The sequence below is a fragment of the Lissotriton vulgaris genome, chromosome 10 (genome assembly GCF_964263255.1).
Source record: "Lissotriton vulgaris chromosome 10, aLisVul1.2, whole genome shotgun sequence".
Classification (NCBI taxonomy): Eukaryota; Metazoa; Chordata; class Amphibia; order Caudata; family Salamandridae; genus Lissotriton; species Lissotriton vulgaris.
In genome coordinates, this window is record NC_141698.1 from 142,238,991 (window position 1) to 142,259,208 (window position 20,218).

A 20,218-nucleotide genomic window follows, 5' to 3' on the forward strand; every position below is an offset into this window, starting at 1 on the left:
TCATTATTCCCAAAGATATGCAGAAATGCCAAGGACTCCTTACAAAGAAAGCATGCAGGGGATACCCCTTCTGCTTTCATTTTCTCCTGCACCAGATGCATGACTTCTGCTCAGGACAAACCCCATGTGACCTGCCTAAGATTCAACTACCGGCTTATGAATATTAATAAACCAGCTGGGGCCACAATCCTGCAGGGATTGCTTCTTTCTGGTAGCCTGTCTCATTAAAACGAAAGCCCTTCATGGGGAGGGACAAGAGGCGTTGCTGTGATTGCCACCTCTCAAAGGAAGGCGAGCTAGAAAGGACTTTTCCATGCACCCGAGGGTTTGTAAAGCCCAAGAGCTTTACGAGGACACCAGGTATTGCAATGCTTAACAAAAAATAAAATAAAAGCACAAAATTTGATACAGCAGAAGATACCGTCAAACTACACTTGTAACTGTAATTGTAAATTGCATTTAGATAGCGTTTACGACGAAGAGTTGAAATGCTTATGCTACTTGGAACCCATGGCTAGAGATTTTTAAAAAAAGGTAGTAGATTAGTAAAAGCCCATTTTTGTTTCCTTGTGGATGAGTTGTGGTACGTGGGTTAAGTTTGATCTCTGTAATAAAAATGAGAATGGACACTTGTAACTGCGTTACCTAAGTTTCTCTTTAAAAAACCCGCATAAACGCAATGGTAAATCGTTAGCGGTATTTCTTGGTTCTCCACCTCACACATGCATTATTGCATTATAATTGGGTTTATTAATTGTGCTGTATGCAAGCCTCAAGCCTGAGGCAACCTCTGGCTAGTGCAGTAGTGTCCAGAGATAGGTAATCGCCCTCAAAAATATTATAAAAAACAAACCTACAGCCTGAAGTAACTTTTATTTACGATTGGATGAGGGTTGTTGTTAAAACATATTCGTGGGTATACTGGTAGATCGTGTTACTGAATCCTATTATACCACTTAAAAACGGTCGACATGTTTCTGCCCCACCATGCCCAGCCAGGTCTATGGGGTATTCATCAAGACATAAACAATAATACTCACACCATTTGTGCAGTAATTAAAGTGGTTTTTGTGTAGCCACTATGTTTCTTGTCGAGGTAATGATGCACCTCTATGCTCTTTCATACGCGTTTCTTCAGGGGTTAAGGTTACACTGATCCCAGGCCGCTTGCAGCGTTTCTGCGTCTAGTGCTGGCTCTGCCAGAGCTCCCTTCCTGAGAAACCCTCTCTTCCCACAGTTATATTCACAAAGACAAGCTATGCAGTTTGATTTTCCTTTGATGATCATTTATTAAATTAACTATGAAGCTCCCACCACACACTGCCATGTCCTCTCCACTGAACTTATAGTTCAGTGTGGCAGAGCAGAATTCCAGCACCTTCCTACCCTCAACCTTCAGGTCAAAGGTGACAGCCATTTTGTAATATATCTGTGTACACAGGGTTCAGATGCTAAGGTTTCCCCTATTGGACACAGGGGGCAGATGCAAAGGGTTTCCCTATTGTCTGACTATTGAGAAATGTGTTGATACATCAGGGCCCGGATTCTGTAGAGAGAGCACTCTTTGGGTCCCCCTGGAAGAAGGAAGCGGGTAGTGCATATGCGGTATTTAGTAACAGCAGTGAAAGTTCCGCTGACTTAAGACATTTGTGGCTTGCATGGTCCCACTGCACGTATTTCCTGGTGGTGATTTCTGGACTTAACTCAAGGTTTTTTTGTAATGTGCACTGCCACGTGTCAACAAATTTCAAATAAATTCTGGCTCCTAGAAAGCATCCACAGAAACAAGGAGTCCCTCATAGGGGTTCACAGGAGGAGATTAGAGACACAGTAACAGTGCAATGGATGGCCGTCTTGTAGAGAGGACAGGATCTCTGTGGAAGTGGCAACTTCATCGGATGGTGGTCCAGAGATACAGGGTAAGCCTCTTATCCACAGAGATTACTTGTGACCAGACAGTCCGCACAGAAGGCCAAGCTCCCGTTCAGTCCAACAGCACCGTTTTAACAATTGGCAGGATTGACTAAAGTATTCAATTCCTGAATGTATCAACCACCAAAAAAGTATGTTATGTTCTCATTTTACATTATGTTATGTAGGTTTTTGTACAATATCCAGTCTTGTCACGTGTTGCGCGTATTATATATGAGGAAATACTGGGGGGATGGTCAGATGGAAAGTAAAGCCAAAAAGAGAGGAAAGGAGGCAGCCAGAGGGTTTTGGAAGACATAGAGATTAATGTGTCACACAAGGAAGATGCACACATACTAAATGAATCCCAGCCTGCAAAGGTTTAGGGCGGGTAACCATTCCTGAGATGCCACAGACTGATCAATGGATTTCTATAAAATTCTAATACCATTAAACATGGCCACAGCTTCTGTGTTGACATTCCATCAAACAGGCAAGATTAGGTTTCTTTGAGCAGAACAGCCTAGAGCAGGGGTCTCCAAACCGGTCCTGGAGGGCCGGATCCATGCCAGATTTTTGAGATATCCCCATTGAGATACATGTAGTAATTTTAAAAATCTGGCATGGATCCGGCCCTCCAGGACCGGTTTGGGGACCCCTGGCCTAGAGGTTTTCTGTGTGTTAACCCAATGGCAGAATGACTGAATCTAAATAAAACACAGCTTTCACCCCAAATCCATACAAGAAAAATTGTACCATGTAATAAATTAGGCAATTTATTTGGGTCGGTCGGCCGCGCCTTCACTAGGTTTGCGTCTACTAACTTGGATGCTGTCGCTCCTTGGCTATTTCTGTGTAGTGAGTACCTCTTGTAAGTGCTTGTCTGTGTGTGTACCCGCTGAGAAAGAGCGCCACATGCCAGTGCTGTACAAACAGCTCAATAACAATAGAGTCTGGAAAACCTCTTGGGGACACCTTGCTTAGTGATTAACAATGTGTTGTTCTGTTTTAATTTTATGAAGCGCTTGGAGCACTGCAAACGTGTTACTTAGAGCAGAACCAACTACTGTAACACATGCCTGACGGGCATGGAGATGGAGCGGCCAGGAATCAGCCATGATTTAGAAGGGAGCTAATTGGTCAATGCCAGGAAAGCTTGTCACATGAATTTTATTAATGGTTAGAGATGAACTAACTGGTGCTTAATTGTTTGAGAGCTGATGTTACCATGTAAGCCAGTAGCTCTCATTTTGTTAACATCAAAATAAGGATAGTTTAGTTTACACTGGATTTAAATTAGTTATTCCTGAAAACACACAACTACTGAACTAACCTGCAAGTTTATGCAATCTTGACACTAGAAGCCACTTTGCGAAATAATATATGTTTCATACATTTAAGAAAGACCAAATTAATCACATAAAAATACATATTAACACAAGTAACATGAAAGCAACTAAGCTTAGTGTCCAAAAAGCGTGAAATAAAATATATATGTCTTCTCTCTTTCTTTAAACCTTCCTTTTTCGGTTAGGCCTAACGACAGCGTTAACTGTCTTGTCAGCATCATATCATTAAAAAAGTATAAACTATTTTAAATGCATGGGATAGATAATACGCTTTCGTGTTCTTCTGGTTGCTTTTTAGGTTTGACCGAGAAACATCTTCAGGTGTCTCTCCAGCCTCATGTCTTCAGAAAAATTCATACATAAAAAAACACATATACCTACATAGAGAGGCTATGGGTGAACCCTCTTTACCCATTGGTCTGTTTAACTGTCATTGACATTTCCTACTGCCTATCACAACAATGAGCCTGGGGAAATGGGTCAGTCCACTTCAGCCACTGGCTGTCTTGAACTGTGAGTGACATTTTGCCATTCACATCTAGGTATCCACTTAAAAAAAGCGTGGTTCGCAGCCAGGGCTTGGAACCGCACTCTGTGTTGTCGAGGCATATTTCTTTTTATTCTTTATACATTTTAGTAATTTTGTGTGTTTGGACCGTGTCTTCAGGTTACAGTAATTCAAAGTCACTAACTGTACTATTCTTTGATCCAACAGGAATCATTCCCCTTTAGTATGCATTAAAACTAAAACTGGATTGCCATACCTCTTCTAAGTACACCTGGCAGGTAGGAAGCACCTGTACTGTTATATTAAAATGATGCAATTTTTTTTTTTACAAGTATAACTTTGTATTGCAGGTATATGGCTGTCATGTTTAGTTTTTTTATCCTTTTTATTTTGTGGAAGATGCTTGCAATACAGTAAATGTAACCATCATACCAGTTTTCCAAGGCCAGAACTATTGGCTTTACCAATGCTGATTTCAGAGTTCATTTTACTGCTTAGGTACCTTTTTGAACTAATAGAACTACAAGAGAGTCATGAAAAGGGGATTTTTGCCCATCATTTTCGGATTACCTTTGGGTCCAAAACACAAATTTCCACCATACTGTTCAGAGCTCTAATTTGTTGCATCCTACGTGGCTGTTTAGGCGGGGTGAGCTTTCTTGCTCTCAAAGCTGTCTTAGTTTGTAACTGTGTCATGGCATCAGTTTGGGTGGGGGACCACCAAGGCACATGTGTTTTCCTCTGTGCCTGCGTGCCAATCCGTAATGACAACCTGGATTGGTTTTTCCAGGAGGCGTTTGCCAATTTCCAACCTTGAAAATTGATGCATGACCTCATCATTCATGTATTGTATTGTAATTGCATTTATATAGTGCTTACTACCAATGACGAGGGGTCAAACCGCTTTTTCGTCGAGAAGCACACTACTCCAGAACCCATAAAGGATTAGTGGTGAATTAGTTTAGTGAAAATATGAAAGTGATTTGAGTGGTGGATATGTTAGATATGTAAGAAAACAAAGCCTCCAGTGAGCTCAAGTTGGGTGGTAGCACACATAAGGTGGGTGCAGAAGGCCCCTCCCACACATAGGCCTCCATGTCCCTTCACCTTCTGCACTAACAAATCTCGGATTTCTCTTTACCAGCAGGCAGCATTAGAATTCACAAATCGATTTGCCTTTTCTTTTAAATACAACAAAAGCAAACACAAAGGTAAAGGTATTGAACCTGGATTATGTGCTAATAAAAAAGTAAAGCCCAGCTACTTATAATAAGCCCCAATCACTCTGCAATGCCCAGCTCAACTGGCCTCAAGCGGGACAACTTTTGAGGGTTCAATTAACTAGGAATGCTCACACAATGGTAACAGCTAGTCCCTTAATCAATAAATGCACCAACAATAATTACATCACATGCTTTGGATAAACATCATTGATTGACACCAACTACTACACAACAAGCAACCTGGAGAGTGGGAGGAAGTGACGTCCTTAAGATCATCTTTTGGAGAGGTGTGGCTCACTGGTTAGAGGCGGCAGACCTGTAAGCAGTGAACGGCCCGGGACCAGGGCTCAATTCCCGACGCGGCAGGGTCGTGGACCAGGGGTCAACGGACTCTATAATTCTCGCCTCAGTGCCTACTCTAACCAGGGATCACACTCGGCAACTCTGGGAATTAAGCTTGCCTCATCTCTACAACGGTCCCCCACAGACGCCTGGGATCTCTGGTTTCACCCTGGAGATACCCAGAAAGGGACCATCTCACAGGGAAAACCAGGACGGGTTCCCCAGCGGTCTACAGCGCCAGGACACTCGGGTAGAGTAACAGTGCGCTTTACAAGAATCCCACATTACATTTTCCCCACATTTTTAGGGATAGCAGTGCTAGTAGAGGTCTGGCTTGGTCTTAAGAGCCAAAATCCGAAGTAAGACATGGAAAACAATATCAAGTAAATATCATATCATACATTTGCGGGTTTTTAAATGCAGTACATCTGATTACAAGATTACTTTGGGCCACATTACATTATTAAATGTTATTAGAAATTAACAAATTCCACTCCCTCTGAATCCCCAGGTTAAGTTGCCAAGTAGTCATCTGTATTTGAGCGTGACGTGAACTGTGTGAGTGGGCAATACCATTATCGTATATTCCCCCAAATTACAGTATCTTAAACTACATGTAAAGGAGAAGTTTTTTGCCTAGTCCATGTTTCAAGTTTGACAGTCACAGAAATTGGCAAGCGGAGAATGAAGGCGATTTGGCGAGAACCTCAGAATTTGATTACGTCGAAAAGCCGGGATTGAGCCCATGTTTCCCAAACCCACAATCTGCAATACAACCACTGTACAATACATCCCCCTGCCTCTAGTTTTACACAAAAGAATAGTGATACGTGTTCAGTTGTCTTTCAAAAGGTACGCGGGCGTATTGTGTCCAAAACGTCTACTTGTAAATTACGTATAAAATGAGGTAAAGCAACTTGAGACGAAAGCAGACATTTTTCTAGACATAGGTTACTGAAACTTTCTCAAACTAGTTCAAGAACATCAAAGAGAATTAGGATTGGAGAATATAAATAAGATTAGCAACTTCACAGATTAAAAATTAATCCGCCATTCTGGCCATAATACGAATGTGAGTTTAAGAATGGCAGGATACTCAATTTATATGTTAATAACAATTGCTTCACCTGATTAATCAGCCAAGCTACACTAATTTAAGCAGAAGCCTAGAACCTTTATTGAAACAATTAAAATAAATCAACAATGCAGTGTGGACCAGGGTCCCAAGGAGAGGTACAAAGACTTCAACAGGCTACATCTGTAAATTGCAATTCCAAGTTATAGATCGACCGCCATAGGCATGAAACTGCTTTTAAACTGCAATATCATTAGAATTAAAAGGAATAACACACATTTCTGATTTCAGTTCTGCCTTTTTGTAGCACACTGCTCATTTGTCATTCATTTGGGATGCTGTCTTTTTTTATTTTAACGTGCCTTAGGGAGCGGGGAATGTGAGTGGTACCCGGGGTGCGCAGCTCAACTCTTAAATGGGTCAGCAGTCCTCTGGGACCAGGAACCAGCCACATCTAAACCTCTGGGCTGAGCCATGATTAAGCCGTCATTGGCATGGATGCCCATATGCAGCAGCATCTGATGCACAATTTAAAGGGGAAGAGCAAGCAAGTACAAAGTAGCATTTCAGTCCTACAAATTTGCAAGGGCCATAAACACATGCAGTGAGCTGCCACCCATCTTGAGAAGATGCAACTCACTGACCTCTTTGCCCAAAAAATAAATAAGATGTATTTATTTATTTATTTTCACACACTGTTGAAGACATGGCTGTTATAGGTAGTACTCTGCTTTGCACTCTATCTGGCTTCAAGTGCCGGGAAACCCCTTGTGGGGAGCTATTGCGCTATCTAAGCATACATAATAATTAAATATTAATGCCTTCTAAGTTGTTATTGTTGCAATATCATGTTTAATCTGTTTCATCCTGGAACTGAATAGCTGCTCCAGTGACCAGTGCCGGAGAGGGTTTGTCGATCAGCTACATGAAAATCCAAATAATTCATTTCAACACACATGGCTGGCCAGTTTGACTACATTTCTGATCAACAACGTTGATGTGCCGTGCTGCGTGGTATCTCATCCACTATTTCACTGCTTGCTCACTAGCCTTTTGCCAACATATTGGGCAGGTGTTACAACAGTCACCAGATCACTTTCCGCGTACAACCTTGCTTGTGTCCAAGGGCCCTTTCGCATTCTTCCTGTTGATAAGTTTCTTTAAAAGTCAGATCTGTTTCTAAGCATTGCTGATGATCAATACATTCCCCACCCTCTATTTTATCTACAGTTTTCTTGTGTTAGACACTTGTTTTATATTTTCCGCTTGGCTCATCATTTTTGTAATCATTTTCAAAACAAATCCAATAACATTTATCATCTCTAACCGCATTCACCACATGTTGTATTAGTTTAAGCTCCATATAATAATGCTTACCACATTTCTAATGGCCATCATTATAAATATAATCATGATCACCATATTTCTAAAGACTTTGACCGTACTTATAATCCCCAACATTCAATTACTTTCATCCTAACTCATTTACCTACTTTCATCTAATTTTTAATCATCATCATCATATTTAACCCCTTTGCTTCAGGGCTGTTGCCCCCGCTGTGCTGGGGGGTGGGGACGCGCACAACGCCCCGGTGCTCAGAGCCACGGCGCTCCGGTGCTCAAGACGAGCTCATGACCGCGCCCGTTTAATGGAACGCTCAGCACGGCAGGGGAATCAGCCCAGCGTGCGAGCGTTCCAACGGTCATAACGAGCTCAGCTCGTCATGAGCACCGGAGCGCCGTGGCTCATGACGAGCTGAGCTCGTCATGAGCACAGGAGGGGTTAAACACTTCAACACATTTCTAGTCTTATTTGGCGTACGTCTAACCCCTTCCACATTTGTAATCACCTTTCCCATATATTCAATCATTTTCAACATATCAATCCATAAACGTTAACTATTTTACCATCTCTTAAAGTACATTCACCATATTTAACTCACTGGAGCATATCTTTAATGTTTGTCATCATATTTCTAAACAAATTTATCACGTGCGATCCCCTTCAGAATATTTCTAATCACCTTTTATATCACTTAATCCACTATCTGTCTTCACTCTACATCTAATATCACTATCTAAATATATTGTATTGGTCCAGCAATATCAAACAGAAGGAAAGAAGACACTTTGCCAAGCCCAGGTGGAACTTCGCTTATTAATTCCCCTATTAATTAATTCCTAGTTAAATTAATCCTCACAGAGTGAATAATTCATTATCACGCCTTCATTAAAATTGGTCATGACCAGTCATATATATAGTCAGTACTATATGTAACATTATTGATATTCACACACATATATATATATTTTTCATATATACACTCTATCATCCATGTAAAAACCCTTCAACATATATCAAAATCCCTTTCTTCATGTGTTGTGTTAATTTCGTCATAAATCAACCCACCTTCACCAAATTTCCATCCATTTGAACCACTAAATGAATTACTTTCACCATATTTCTAAGTGTGCTCATCATAACTCTTATTGTTTTTGCTATATTTGTAATCACTGTCACCATTTTTCTAATAAGTTTCATCTAATTTCTGATAACTTCAATATACCTTCTGATAGCTTCAGATAGCTAATTGTTCCACCACACACCAAAGGACTTTCACCGCTATTGGGATCATTTTCAAAGAATGGGTGCAATGGCCACCACTGTTTTAGTACTGACTTCAATTTCAATTCAGATTTCAATTCAATTTCAATTCAATTTTTTTTTTTATTTCAACAAGTTTTTATTAGCAAGTTTTCATGGAATTGCAAGAAAGAGAGAGGAGACCTTGCACACCTAATCTTTCACTGTACCCGAGTCAGGGCCTTTTGGGCCAGAATTACAGATTTCATCACAAAGGCAGTGGGGAGGGACATACAGCCAGGCTTTGTAGGATTAGCAACGGCCTTCATGGCCCCAGACCTCCAATCAAAAGAGGACGGCGACCTGATAGACCTCCTCCTCACGACAGCAGTCAAAACTATACTAGCAACCTGGAAAAACACAGGGAAGGCCACCTTCAAGGGCTGGGTCAACTGGATCACCTTTCTAAGGGGGGCCGACATCATAGCGGCAACACATGCTCCCAACCACACAGCGAGAGGCGAAATGTGGACACCCAATTGAAAATTTGAAATTGTATTGACTTGTGCCCTCCCCAGCTTCTGGTTCCGGGTTCTGCTGCTAAAGTTTATAATGTAATATAGAGGAGTAAAGTTGATCACGCTCAAGATTCCCTGATCTTGTTGGAGACTCTATGCATCTTTGTTATGACTAAGCCTTAGCGATACTCTGCAGCATAGCAGTAGCTGGAAAATCACACATCTTCGTTCACTTGGAGATCAGTGACTGAGCACATTTGGAGCCAGCAGGAATCCCTTCTGCACTTGGCTGCTTTGCAAGCTGACAGTGCGGTGCGTGATGGAGTTCCTAAGATCTGCAGGACCATGGTCACCACCTCCACAACCAACTTCAGCATCAGGCTCAGAGAACAAAAAATGGTCTGCTTCGCACTTCCGCCTCAAAATTCTTGCTCTAGCGGTATAAACTTTGTTGTGAATTGTTATGATCAAAAGGAGGGATGTCCTACGTTGCCCCTTCATGTCGCCCTCTAAATGACCACAATTGTCCATGTGCTACCTAGATGGCCACATATTGCCACCTATGTTTCGGCGCTATGCACGTTCATACTTAAAGTGAATAAATGGAAAGGAGACTGGAAGAGGTATCAGACAAAGGTGGGACCACGTCTGAGTAAGCAGCTCAGGTCAGGTTGTGGTCATCAAGAGTGTTTGGTACCTCAAGATGGGCATTTTCCCTCAGTTATCCCTCTTTGCTCAATCTCCTTCTGGTTCACACAGTCTATTCTTGCTTGTATCATACCAGTCTTCTATTGATGTGAACCCCATATCCCCTGAGAGTTATGTTGCTTCTGCCTAAAGTAGGCAAAATGCGTGATAATGTATCGGCAAGTCCAGAGGCCCACACGGGCATGGGGTGAACCATCACGGCTGCATCAGGCATCAGCATAATATGCACCACTCGGAGTCCAATGGGATCACTATCAATGCCCAGCAAACATAGTACTTCCTTACAGAAGAAAGGACTTCCTTTAAATGAAAAGGTTCCTGGAAGTCTGATTTGTCCTCTCTTTTTACCTTTTCTCTTGCAGGCCACACAGAGGCTCCAACATTATAGATCTTGTTTCACAACTTTTCCTCCCAGATGCTTGAGGTTACATTTGTAGTTGTGTACCACTAGTTGTTATATTCTTAAATATTCCCACCACAATTTTCTCTCGAAGCTGTAACCCTTCTCCATATCCCCGTATTTATTACATCTGGCTTGAAAACTCCCATAGGACAGGGGTAATCCAACCGCTGATACCCTCAGAGGCTTTCAGACTGAACACTTGCCCTTCTGAAGTTCATGTATCTCACTGAAGTGGGTGGAAAGAGGGAAACCCCAGAAGATCACCCTCCTAACTAACACTTCATAAACACAAGGCACTCCGGGGAAGATAACCAAGCCCCCCTATACAATGTTCAGCCGTAACACTATTCTGTGACTCACTTTGAAAGGAAGGCATGGCCACTGTGATGATCGATGTTATCTATTCTAAGAAATTCGGGCCCTCGCCCGCCAATCACTGGCATGCATCGTCATAGGCCCGCCTCTGAAGTTCAGCTGTGGGCTTCAACTATGGACTATGTCTTTTCTTAAAACAATCCTGGGACGTGCAAGTAGCGGGTCAGGGAGAGGCCGGTTACCATTGGTTTCACTTTGCCAAATGGTCATGCAAGTAGTTTGCAGCTCTCAGCTGGTTTGCCTTTCAGCAAAATTCTGTGATATTTCAAGAGGCGCCTCACCATTGTGTGATTGAACATCTGCCACATACTAAATATATACTTTCCCCATCTGGTTACATTGTCATACTGCAAGTTCAGTTTGAAAATATATATCATGTTGCTCTTCGACAGTCATGAGCAAGGCGTCCCACCAGGAGACCAGAAAGTGTATTTAGTTCCTCTTTCTAACTACATGTGTTAGTTTCTTGTTCGTTCACGCGTATTTTCTGTACGTCTCAGAATATGGAAAGGTAACTCACAACAAGCAAGGAAACATATTTTGAGAAAACATGGTCATATTTCATGTAAAAAAAAAACACAGCAACATTTTCACCCCATGTGAATTCTTCCCATCGAGAGCAAACGTCTCCGTTTAAGTCATCGCAGTTACCAAGAATTTGCAAGACTTTTGTCGTAATCGGAAATGTCCCCACCAACCCACTCCACCGCAGCATCCTTCAGAGGTATGGAGTTGGGCCCAACATAAACATGCATCCTGGCCCATACTTGGCCCTCTGGGATGAGTCAGGTGAACAGTGAGAGGGAAGACACACCCACAAGAACTCACAGACCAAATCCCTGCAGAAGATACACTGAGTACACCGTCAACAAATTAATACTGTAAAAACAGTGATACCGCAAGCACCAGAAGAATTAAATAAACCTGCCGTCCCTAGGCTAACTATGCCATGAAAAGACAAAAAAAAAACTAAAGCCACAAGCAAAGTACAAGTCAAAATCACACAACTGCAATCACAAAGGAAAACACGGTTCTAGAACATAAACAAAGGACAGCAAACCTTAGTGAGACCTTTTTTGAAGATGAACCAGCTGCATTATATATGATGCTACCTCTACGGTCGACCCTACTGTTGCTGGGCCCTGATTTGAACCATCTTGCGGATTCTTAAATGCCACATTGTCCCCTGTCACCATTGGCCTTTGCTGAATTCTGGAACTTTGAACTTTAGGGAGCTTTCTGATTTATTCTTGGCTGTCAGTGGCTGGCATTCCACCCACTATGAATCCCAAAAACGAGCACAGAACCCCATGGTGTTATTGTTTCTCGTGCTCTCCTTGTAACTGCATTGACCTGGTCGGTTATGCATTGTGCACTTACTGCCCACACAGCAATCTATTTCAAACTGTGAAATAAATTTCGACTGATCAATTTCTACACTGAATGATCTATCATATCTTGCTAGAACCACTTTGATCTAAAATCGGATCTCCTCAATTTATTGCTGATCACCTTGCAACTTGTCGTACCTTTCACAATATTGATTACTTTCTTCACTTACAGAATTTGACTGCCAAATAACTAAAATGTGTCGCATCTTGTGTCCTTTCTTTATTTCCGATGTGTTCCCATGTCTACTTCTCGTCACGTTCACCCTATCCCTCGTGCTCGTTTCACCTTTCTGGCCATCAACGCCACCCTGCCGGTGATCACGCTTACCGCACATCGCTGCCAACTTAGTTTGTGTGTTCACATAAACCACATAATTTCCACCACTATTCATTGACGACGAGTATGACAGCCCCGCCCCTTCATCCCTGCTCACATGCTCCATGCAGCAGCAACACCTGCTCCGCGGAGCCCCGGGGCCCTGCAGGGAGCCGCGGGTCACTGCACTCGATCCATCGGGCACTGCGTGAGCAGGCGCCGGGCGCGGAAGGATATGGATTACAAACCAGTCGGAGGCACCAGCTGCGGGGGCGGGTGGTCTGCTTGAGCCAGAAGAAGACGGTGGGTGCCAGGGCCGGGTAAGGGACCTGCTCCTCTTCCGGTGGGGTCGGATCCCTCGCGGAGGAGCCCCCTGAGCCCAGGCTGCACTGCCCGGCGCTGCCCACATCCTCGTCCTCCTCCTCCCCGGGTTCGGACACCGGGCCAATGGGCACCCGGACCTCGTCGCTCGGCAGCGGCTGGAAGGGCTCTCTCCTCTCGCCATCAGTCATGATAGCAGACGGAACCTGGGGAGAAGGAGCAGGGCAAAGGGTCACACGGGCGGCACGTGCGGAGGGGTCAGCTGGGGGCAGGCACAGGGAGCAATGTAGAAGGGGGAAGTGAGAAAGAAAGAAAGAAAGAACGAAAGAAAGAAAGAAAGAAAGAAAGAAAGAAAGAAAGAAAGAAAGAAAGAAAGACTGGACAGAGGAAGAAAGAAAGAAAGAATGGACAGAGGAAGAAAGAAAGAAAGAAAGAAAGAAAGAAAGAAAGAAAGAAAGAAAGAAAGAAAGAAAGAGAGAAAGAAAGAAAGAAAGAAAGACTGGACAGAGGAAGAAAGAAAGAAAGAATGGACAGAGGAAGAAAGAAAGAAAGAAAGAAAGAAAGAAAGAAAGAAAGAAAGAAAGAAAGAAAGAAAGACTGGACAGAGGAAGAAAGAAAGAAAGAAAGAAAGAAAGAAAGAAAGAAAGATAAAGAAAGAAAGAAAAATAAAGAAAGAAAGACTGGACAGAGAAAGAAAGAAATAAAGAAAGAAAGAAAGAAAGAAAAAAAGAAAGAAAGAAAGAAAGAAAGAAAGAAAGACTGGACAGAGGAAGAAAGAAAGAAAGAAAGAAAGAAAGAAAGAAAGAAAGAAAGAAAGAAAGAAAGAAAGAAAGAAAGAAAGAAAGACTGGACGGAGGAAGAAAGAAAGAAAGAAAGAAAGAAAGAAAGAAAGTAAGAAAGAAAGAAAGACTGGACGGAGGAAGTAAGGCAAAGTAAAGGGTACACCAAATGAAAGACAGATAAAATGGGAGCACGTGGTGGCACAATATGACATAGCAAAAGATGGAAACGGCGAGCAAAATTGAGTAAACGACACATTCCAGTTGAAGAATCCACACAGCAATGGAGGCATAGTCAGAACATGGGAGACAAACTGGAGAGAAATTATATAGTTGGATGGGAAGCTACAGCGGGAAAAGAAGAGAGGCTGGAAAGAAGGAATTTTCTAAACAAGAAACAGCAAGAAAAATCTGTCAAGCAAAAGGAAACAGTCTGATGAGACGTCACATGCGCGTGAAAGAGCGCAAAAGTGAGGGGACTGGGAAAGAGCGTGGAAATCATATAGAGCAAGCAGGTGTGTGGGCTTCACTACTTCCCCACACCAAACCAGACGCAGGTATTTACATCATAGGACAGATTATTTATCAACGTCATTAATCGCTCCCTGCCGACGAAAACATATGTAAGTTATCACGGTGTTGATGTACATACAGCGGCTCCCTGAAATACAATCAGCGCCTACTTTGGTGATTCAGCGTCTGAGGAGCGTGCGCGCGCGCATGTGTCTGCGCGAGGGCGTGCGCGCGAGGACGGTGTGTATGTAAGTGTATGTGTCTGTGCGCGTGTCTGCGTGGGCCCATGTGTGTGTCTGTGTCTATGGCTGGGCGTAGTTACCATTGGTGCAGCAAGTGCAGTGACACCGGGGCAGAGCCCCGCAAAGCCCACTGGACCCTGGGAGATGGCCTCTGTAATACCCCAACAACATTCAAAGGGTCCGTTACAGTGGCATAATGCGAAATGCTGCCCCCACTCGCCCCTGCAGGATGTGACGAGGGGCCCCTGCATCTCCCAAGCCCCACAGACGTGTTAGTTTTGGGCTGAAAGGGGTCACGTGAAGGGCTGAGGACACCCCCCTGCACATAGTGCTGGGGCACTGCTTAAGGAAATAGCCCTGTTACTGGCAGCAGCCTACAAGCCTTACAGGTGCGAGAAGCAGGGAAGGGAAGAGGCAGGCAGAGGTGGGCTTCGATGGAACCAATGTGATTAAGGGGGGGGGGGGGGGCTTCGACAACAGTAGATGTCTGATCCTGGAGCTTCCCCTCCCCCCACCCCAATAATGTCAGGAATATACATTTCCAGCATCGACATACGGCTTCGAAATCTGCCCCACTTTTTCATCTGCAATGCCTTGTAATGCTTGCAAAGCTATTTTTTTTGTAGCAAACTTTTGATTCACCCAGTTTCGCCCCCTCTACAAATACGATACAATGGGGACTTTTTGAAACCGGGGCACATGGCCTGAAAAAGGAGCCTGTGATGGTCCTCTGTGGGATTGGAGACATACTGAAGCCCCGTGGGAACTGGAACAGATAACGAGCACCTGCGGGAGGGGGCTGGGGGGCATACTGGGCACCTCAGGGAATGGGGTATGTGATAGGTACACCACCGAAGGGCACTCTACGGGCAACTGCAGACATGTTGGCCGCAAACAGAACCCATGACGCACAGGGGCACATAACTGGTGCCACTGGGAAAGAGGGCGCATAACGGATCCTGTCTGAATAAAGGCGCATAATGGGCATCTGTTCCACTAGGGACATAAATTGGGCATCGTTGAGTATATGGCATATAATGAGCATCTCTGGGCCTGGGGGCACAACACACTCACTGGCACGGATAGGCGGATAAAGAACAACAACACAACTTATAATGACTAGTAGATTTACACAAAAAGGCACATACTAACCATATATAAGAAAGGGAATCAAATGAAATGGTTGGCACCCAGCGGGCAATCTTGTTCATATAACGGGCATCTATGGGGGCAGTGGTGACATACTCACTGGTAGGAATTGGCTGGCATAAGTGGCTCTGGAATACACATAAAGGTTTCTCTGGGAAAGTGACCACATTATGTGCGTGTGACGTAAAGGTGTCATTGGGAGCTGTTGGCATCCAATCCCTTTCCGTGGAAATCAAATGATTAACATTGTGCCAGTGCCCCGTCCCTCCATTAGGTGCAGTGAGGGGGGGGGGGGGGGGGGAAGCAGAGGGACAGAAACGAAAACAAGGCGAAGGTCCTGCCCCCGGTGGAAAGCGCAGAACACTTTTTGGGGCCAAATTATACGAACTGAAAGTCAAGGGTAACCAACGTGCCCCTCCCCCAGAGAAAATACCATCACCTCCTACTACACACCTGACCCCAAGTCTATGCGTAAAGTAGACATAGAATACCGGATGGACCCCCCCACTCCAAAAGGCACTAACAGCACGCGGGGTCCCCGTCTCCCACCAAAAACCCCTATATGAACAGTATGCTAGGGGGTGGTTTTAATAGACCTCTACTGGTCCCCAAAACGGCTGGGGACTAAATGTGCCCCGCCCATGGGAGTGATGCGCAGCCCGGGTGGCAGCAGCAGCCGCGCGCCTTGGGTCCACTCTCCGCGCGCACCCAGGGACTGGCCACCTCGGTGCCGAGCCACATCATCCCGATAACGGCCCTCCCAGCTTGGTGTCCGCGTGAGGGGCACTATCGGCGACTGGAGTTAGCTGCTCAGGTGGTGGGCGGGCCTTACCTTAGTTTCCCGGACTGCTGGCTTCCCAAAAGCATAGCCGTGCCTTTCAGTCGACAGACGCTCAAGCTAGAAAGGATGAGAGCTCCCTAGGGGCGCAGAGGGCGCGGGCTCCCCACATTCTGGGTGCGTAAATCCGACAGACTGCAGGAGGCGGTGGGGGGCTTCGGCATCCTCCCGGGCGCCGCTTGCCCGGAGCCCCCCAGGGTCCCGGGTCCTGTGGCGAGGAGCGCTCCAGAGGTGGGTGCCAGGCTATGGGGGCCGGGGTCCTTAATCCGCTACTTGCAATAATCCCAGCAGCGCGCGCTGTAGCCAGCCTGTCAAAGCGCGGAGCGCAGCTCTACGGGAAACTTCGGATTTGCCGGGGGAGGAGAGAGGGCAGGGAGAGGCGGGGGGTGGGAGCAGAGGGGGCGGAGTCAGGAGGGGTGGGGCCAGGAGGAGTGAGGATACAGGATGGGCAGGGACGGCACGAGGGAGGAGACTAGCGCATGGACAGAGGGTATATATATTTGGAGAGGGTGGAAGTGGGAAAAGATGGGAAGAGGGAACCGTGGAGGGGAAAACAAGGAAAAAGTGAGGAAGGGAGGCAGGCATCAGCGAGGGGAGGAGGAGCGGGGTGGAATCCGGGGCGCGTGAGACAACGAGAAGAAAGCTGACGATCGCACCGTGTTTTAGGGGTACCCGCCTCTGGCCACCCTTGAGTAACCTTTTCCATTCTCCAAACACGTCACAACCCTCTGGAGAATTCGATGCGTACCCCCTTTAACCTTCCGGCACGGCACACCTGTGTCACTCGCCCTGATGGTTCATCATCTCCCTTGGTTTCAGGGTGTGACCTACCCCCAAAACACGTTATCACCCGCGAAGATTCAAGGGACTGAGCAAGTCAAGAGGAGGGGAGCAAAGGAGAGCCGAAAAAGAGCACGGCGGAGCGAAGAAAAGTACCAACCTCTTCAGGGCGTGGCCGGGGGAAGTGATGGAGAGCCGCACGGCGGAGGGAGGCTGGAGGATACAGGGCTGTAAAGTAAAGGTGCACATGCGAACTCAGGGCGAAGAGTGGTCTGGGGGAAGCCGAGACCCTCCGAGAAGTTATGAGCAGGTGATGTCTTCTTTAGGAGGAACGGAAGGCGGGGGTCTTTCGGGACCCTGGGCAGAGACCCTCCCTTGCTCACTCCTAGGCTGGTCCAAGGCGACGGGTTGGTCGCTCCTTCCCACCTGCTTCTCCCTCAAATTCTCCATTAGCATCCAAACACCCCGTTAGTCAGTCGCTCCGACCTAGTGTCTCTACTTCCTGTGTCCATGACCCCCCTATCCTGCGGGGCCCCTGTATCCCGCCTGTGGTACCCCATGTCTTGACTGCGTTCCAAGCTGATCGGAGACGTGACCCACCTACTGACCGGGAACTGTATCTCTGTGTGGGGGCGCAGGGAGCACCCCCCCCCCTCAGGTTGTCATTGACCTCAGGAGAGGATGTGGTCCATGGGCTAGACTGCTGACCTTTGGTGCTGGAAACCAGGGATCGAGCCTCGGGGTCGCGTCCACATCCTGTGATTCTGGGCAAATCACTTAATCTCCCCGTGCCTGAATGTGTAATGTTAATACCCTCTTAAAACCTTAAAAACTCTCTTAAAACCTAGCTGTTCATGCAGGCCTATTGCTGAGTTGTATTTCATTTTTAACTGTTGTGTTGTGTTCCCTTCCTATAGCGCCATGAAGCCCCCGGGCGTACGAGCGCTTATTAAATATATATTAACATAACATAACATAACATAACATAACATAACATAACATAACAATACGGTGCTCATGTAAAGTGCTCCAATACCTTTGGGTCGAGTTCGAGATATATAAATATGCAAAAAAAAAAAAAGAGCAGTCGCTCTCGCAGCAGTTGTCCTTTCCACTTTGGAGCGCGCCTGTTTCCGCCAGCCTTTTCAGCGCGCTGCTCTCTATGACCCGTGACGTCACTCCTCGCTCCCACCAAAAAATGCAGTAAAGACGCACGACCATGAATCAAGGGCCCAGGGGACTATCCACAGCGGGCCGTGGGATTGGGGGTGTACGCCATTTCACATACAAGGTGTTTGTTATAGGATGAATGGACCACTATCGTATTACTACAGCATGGCGCCGCTATGTGTGGGTACACCACCATTAAACCACAGCTGGAATGAGCCATGGAGGGCCGCACCAGAGTCATGAATTATTTTGTCAGTCATAGTTGTGCATTGAAAGTGAAACAGAAAAGGGCCCCATACACACTTTGGTATATCTACCGTGTCCTAAACACACTGGCATTGGGTATTGAGCACAAAGCAGCCATTCGTGCCACCACCATGGTCAGGTATTTAATAATTAGATTATTACACAACAAAATTGCTATATTTGGAATATCCATGCCTCTAGTGTTGCACATCGAGTATACAACCATATAGTCATATAGCCTACTGTGTGCGCTACAACTACAGTGGCTTGTCTAGAGCATAACCTGGGCCGCCTTTTGGCATGGGCGAGCTGGGCGCTGGCCCAGGGCGGCAGTCTTCTGAGAGGCGCACGGAGCTGTGTGCAATCAGGTTATGCAAAAAAAGCGCCTCTCTCATCTTGCTCCAACCTTGCCCCTGCATGCTGGTGTCTCGGCCAGGTTTGCCAAAGTGGTCCATTATTATCATACCTACTGAGATGTATTTTACAGTTCAGTAGCCCCCTTCCTTGCCCTCTTCTTCTTCTCATCCTTGCTGACACACCAACAACACTCATCAGCCTGAGGCAGCTACACTATGTGCTAATTGGTTGAGGTGGGGGAGGTCCGGAGAGGTTTCTGTTGGGGGACCATTCTCTACTCATCCAGTTAGTGGCCAGTGAACACAAGAGGGGCCCTTGCTGCCTCATTGTATTCACTAGCATCAATCAATCAATCAATCAATCAATCAAAACATTTGTATAGCGCTCTACTCACCTGGAGGGTCTCAAGGCGCTTGACACATCAGCAAGAGCACCAATGCGCTATCTGAGCAAGGGCTTGCTATGAGCATAACACATACACATTGGTTCCCCATCGAGCGTGCCGTAAGTGAAGAACAGATACTGTGCACACGCTGATGAAATCGGTGGTCCTGGTGCCAGGACACAAAATTACGTGCAAAAAGGAAATATACGTAAAAGTTCAAAAGATCAAGCACAAAGGTTCATGTAGGTGAAGAAATGTTATAATTCAATTGTTGGTCAGTACAGAAAGTAATAGCCAGCCGACACGTGTTTTCGTCACACCGTGAAGGAGATGTGACTCATCAGGGCTAAGAAGAAGGGAGAGCGCACCAAGTCCGTGCGTCCAGGAAGCGAGGTCTGGATAATGGAGTGTCGTAAGTGGAGTGTAAAATAGGGCTGGGTGTATTTTAATAATGCTGGAGTAATTTCAGTCATTACGCACTACTCTTGTGATGCAAAATGACTGAAATTAAGCGATTATGCCTGCTTAAGTAATTAAGAGTAATTTGCGGCAAAAATCCTACCACAGGATTAAGGAACAACAAACTAAGTAAGAACTAAGAGCCAGCGGCTGCTGACTACTGATGCTTGGTCCTGTAGCATTCCATGCTATTTTCGAATGCATCCTCTGGCCCATTTTGGACACAAGGGTGCTTTTTGCACAAAAAAAATACAACTAAATGCTAGATTATGCTTC

The 20,218-nt window shown here is 45.4% G+C and overlaps 1 protein-coding gene across 1 annotated transcript in view; it reads right to left on the minus strand.

Annotated features, from left to right (window-relative positions):
- Positions 1-16,880, minus strand: part of CACNA1H (calcium voltage-gated channel subunit alpha1 H) — a 1,502,131-nt gene extending 1,485,251 nt beyond the window's left edge. Inside the window, exons 1-2 of the mRNA XM_086940723.1 lie at positions 16,540-16,880; positions 12,941-13,230 (exon numbers count right to left, since the gene is read on the minus strand). Coding sequence (XP_086796849.1) covers positions 12,941-13,215 — 275 coding nt within the window. The 5' untranslated portion in view covers positions 13,216-13,230; positions 16,540-16,880. The remainder of the gene's footprint in view (positions 1-12,940; positions 13,231-16,539) is intronic.
- Positions 16,881-20,218: the final 3,338 nt, after the last annotated feature.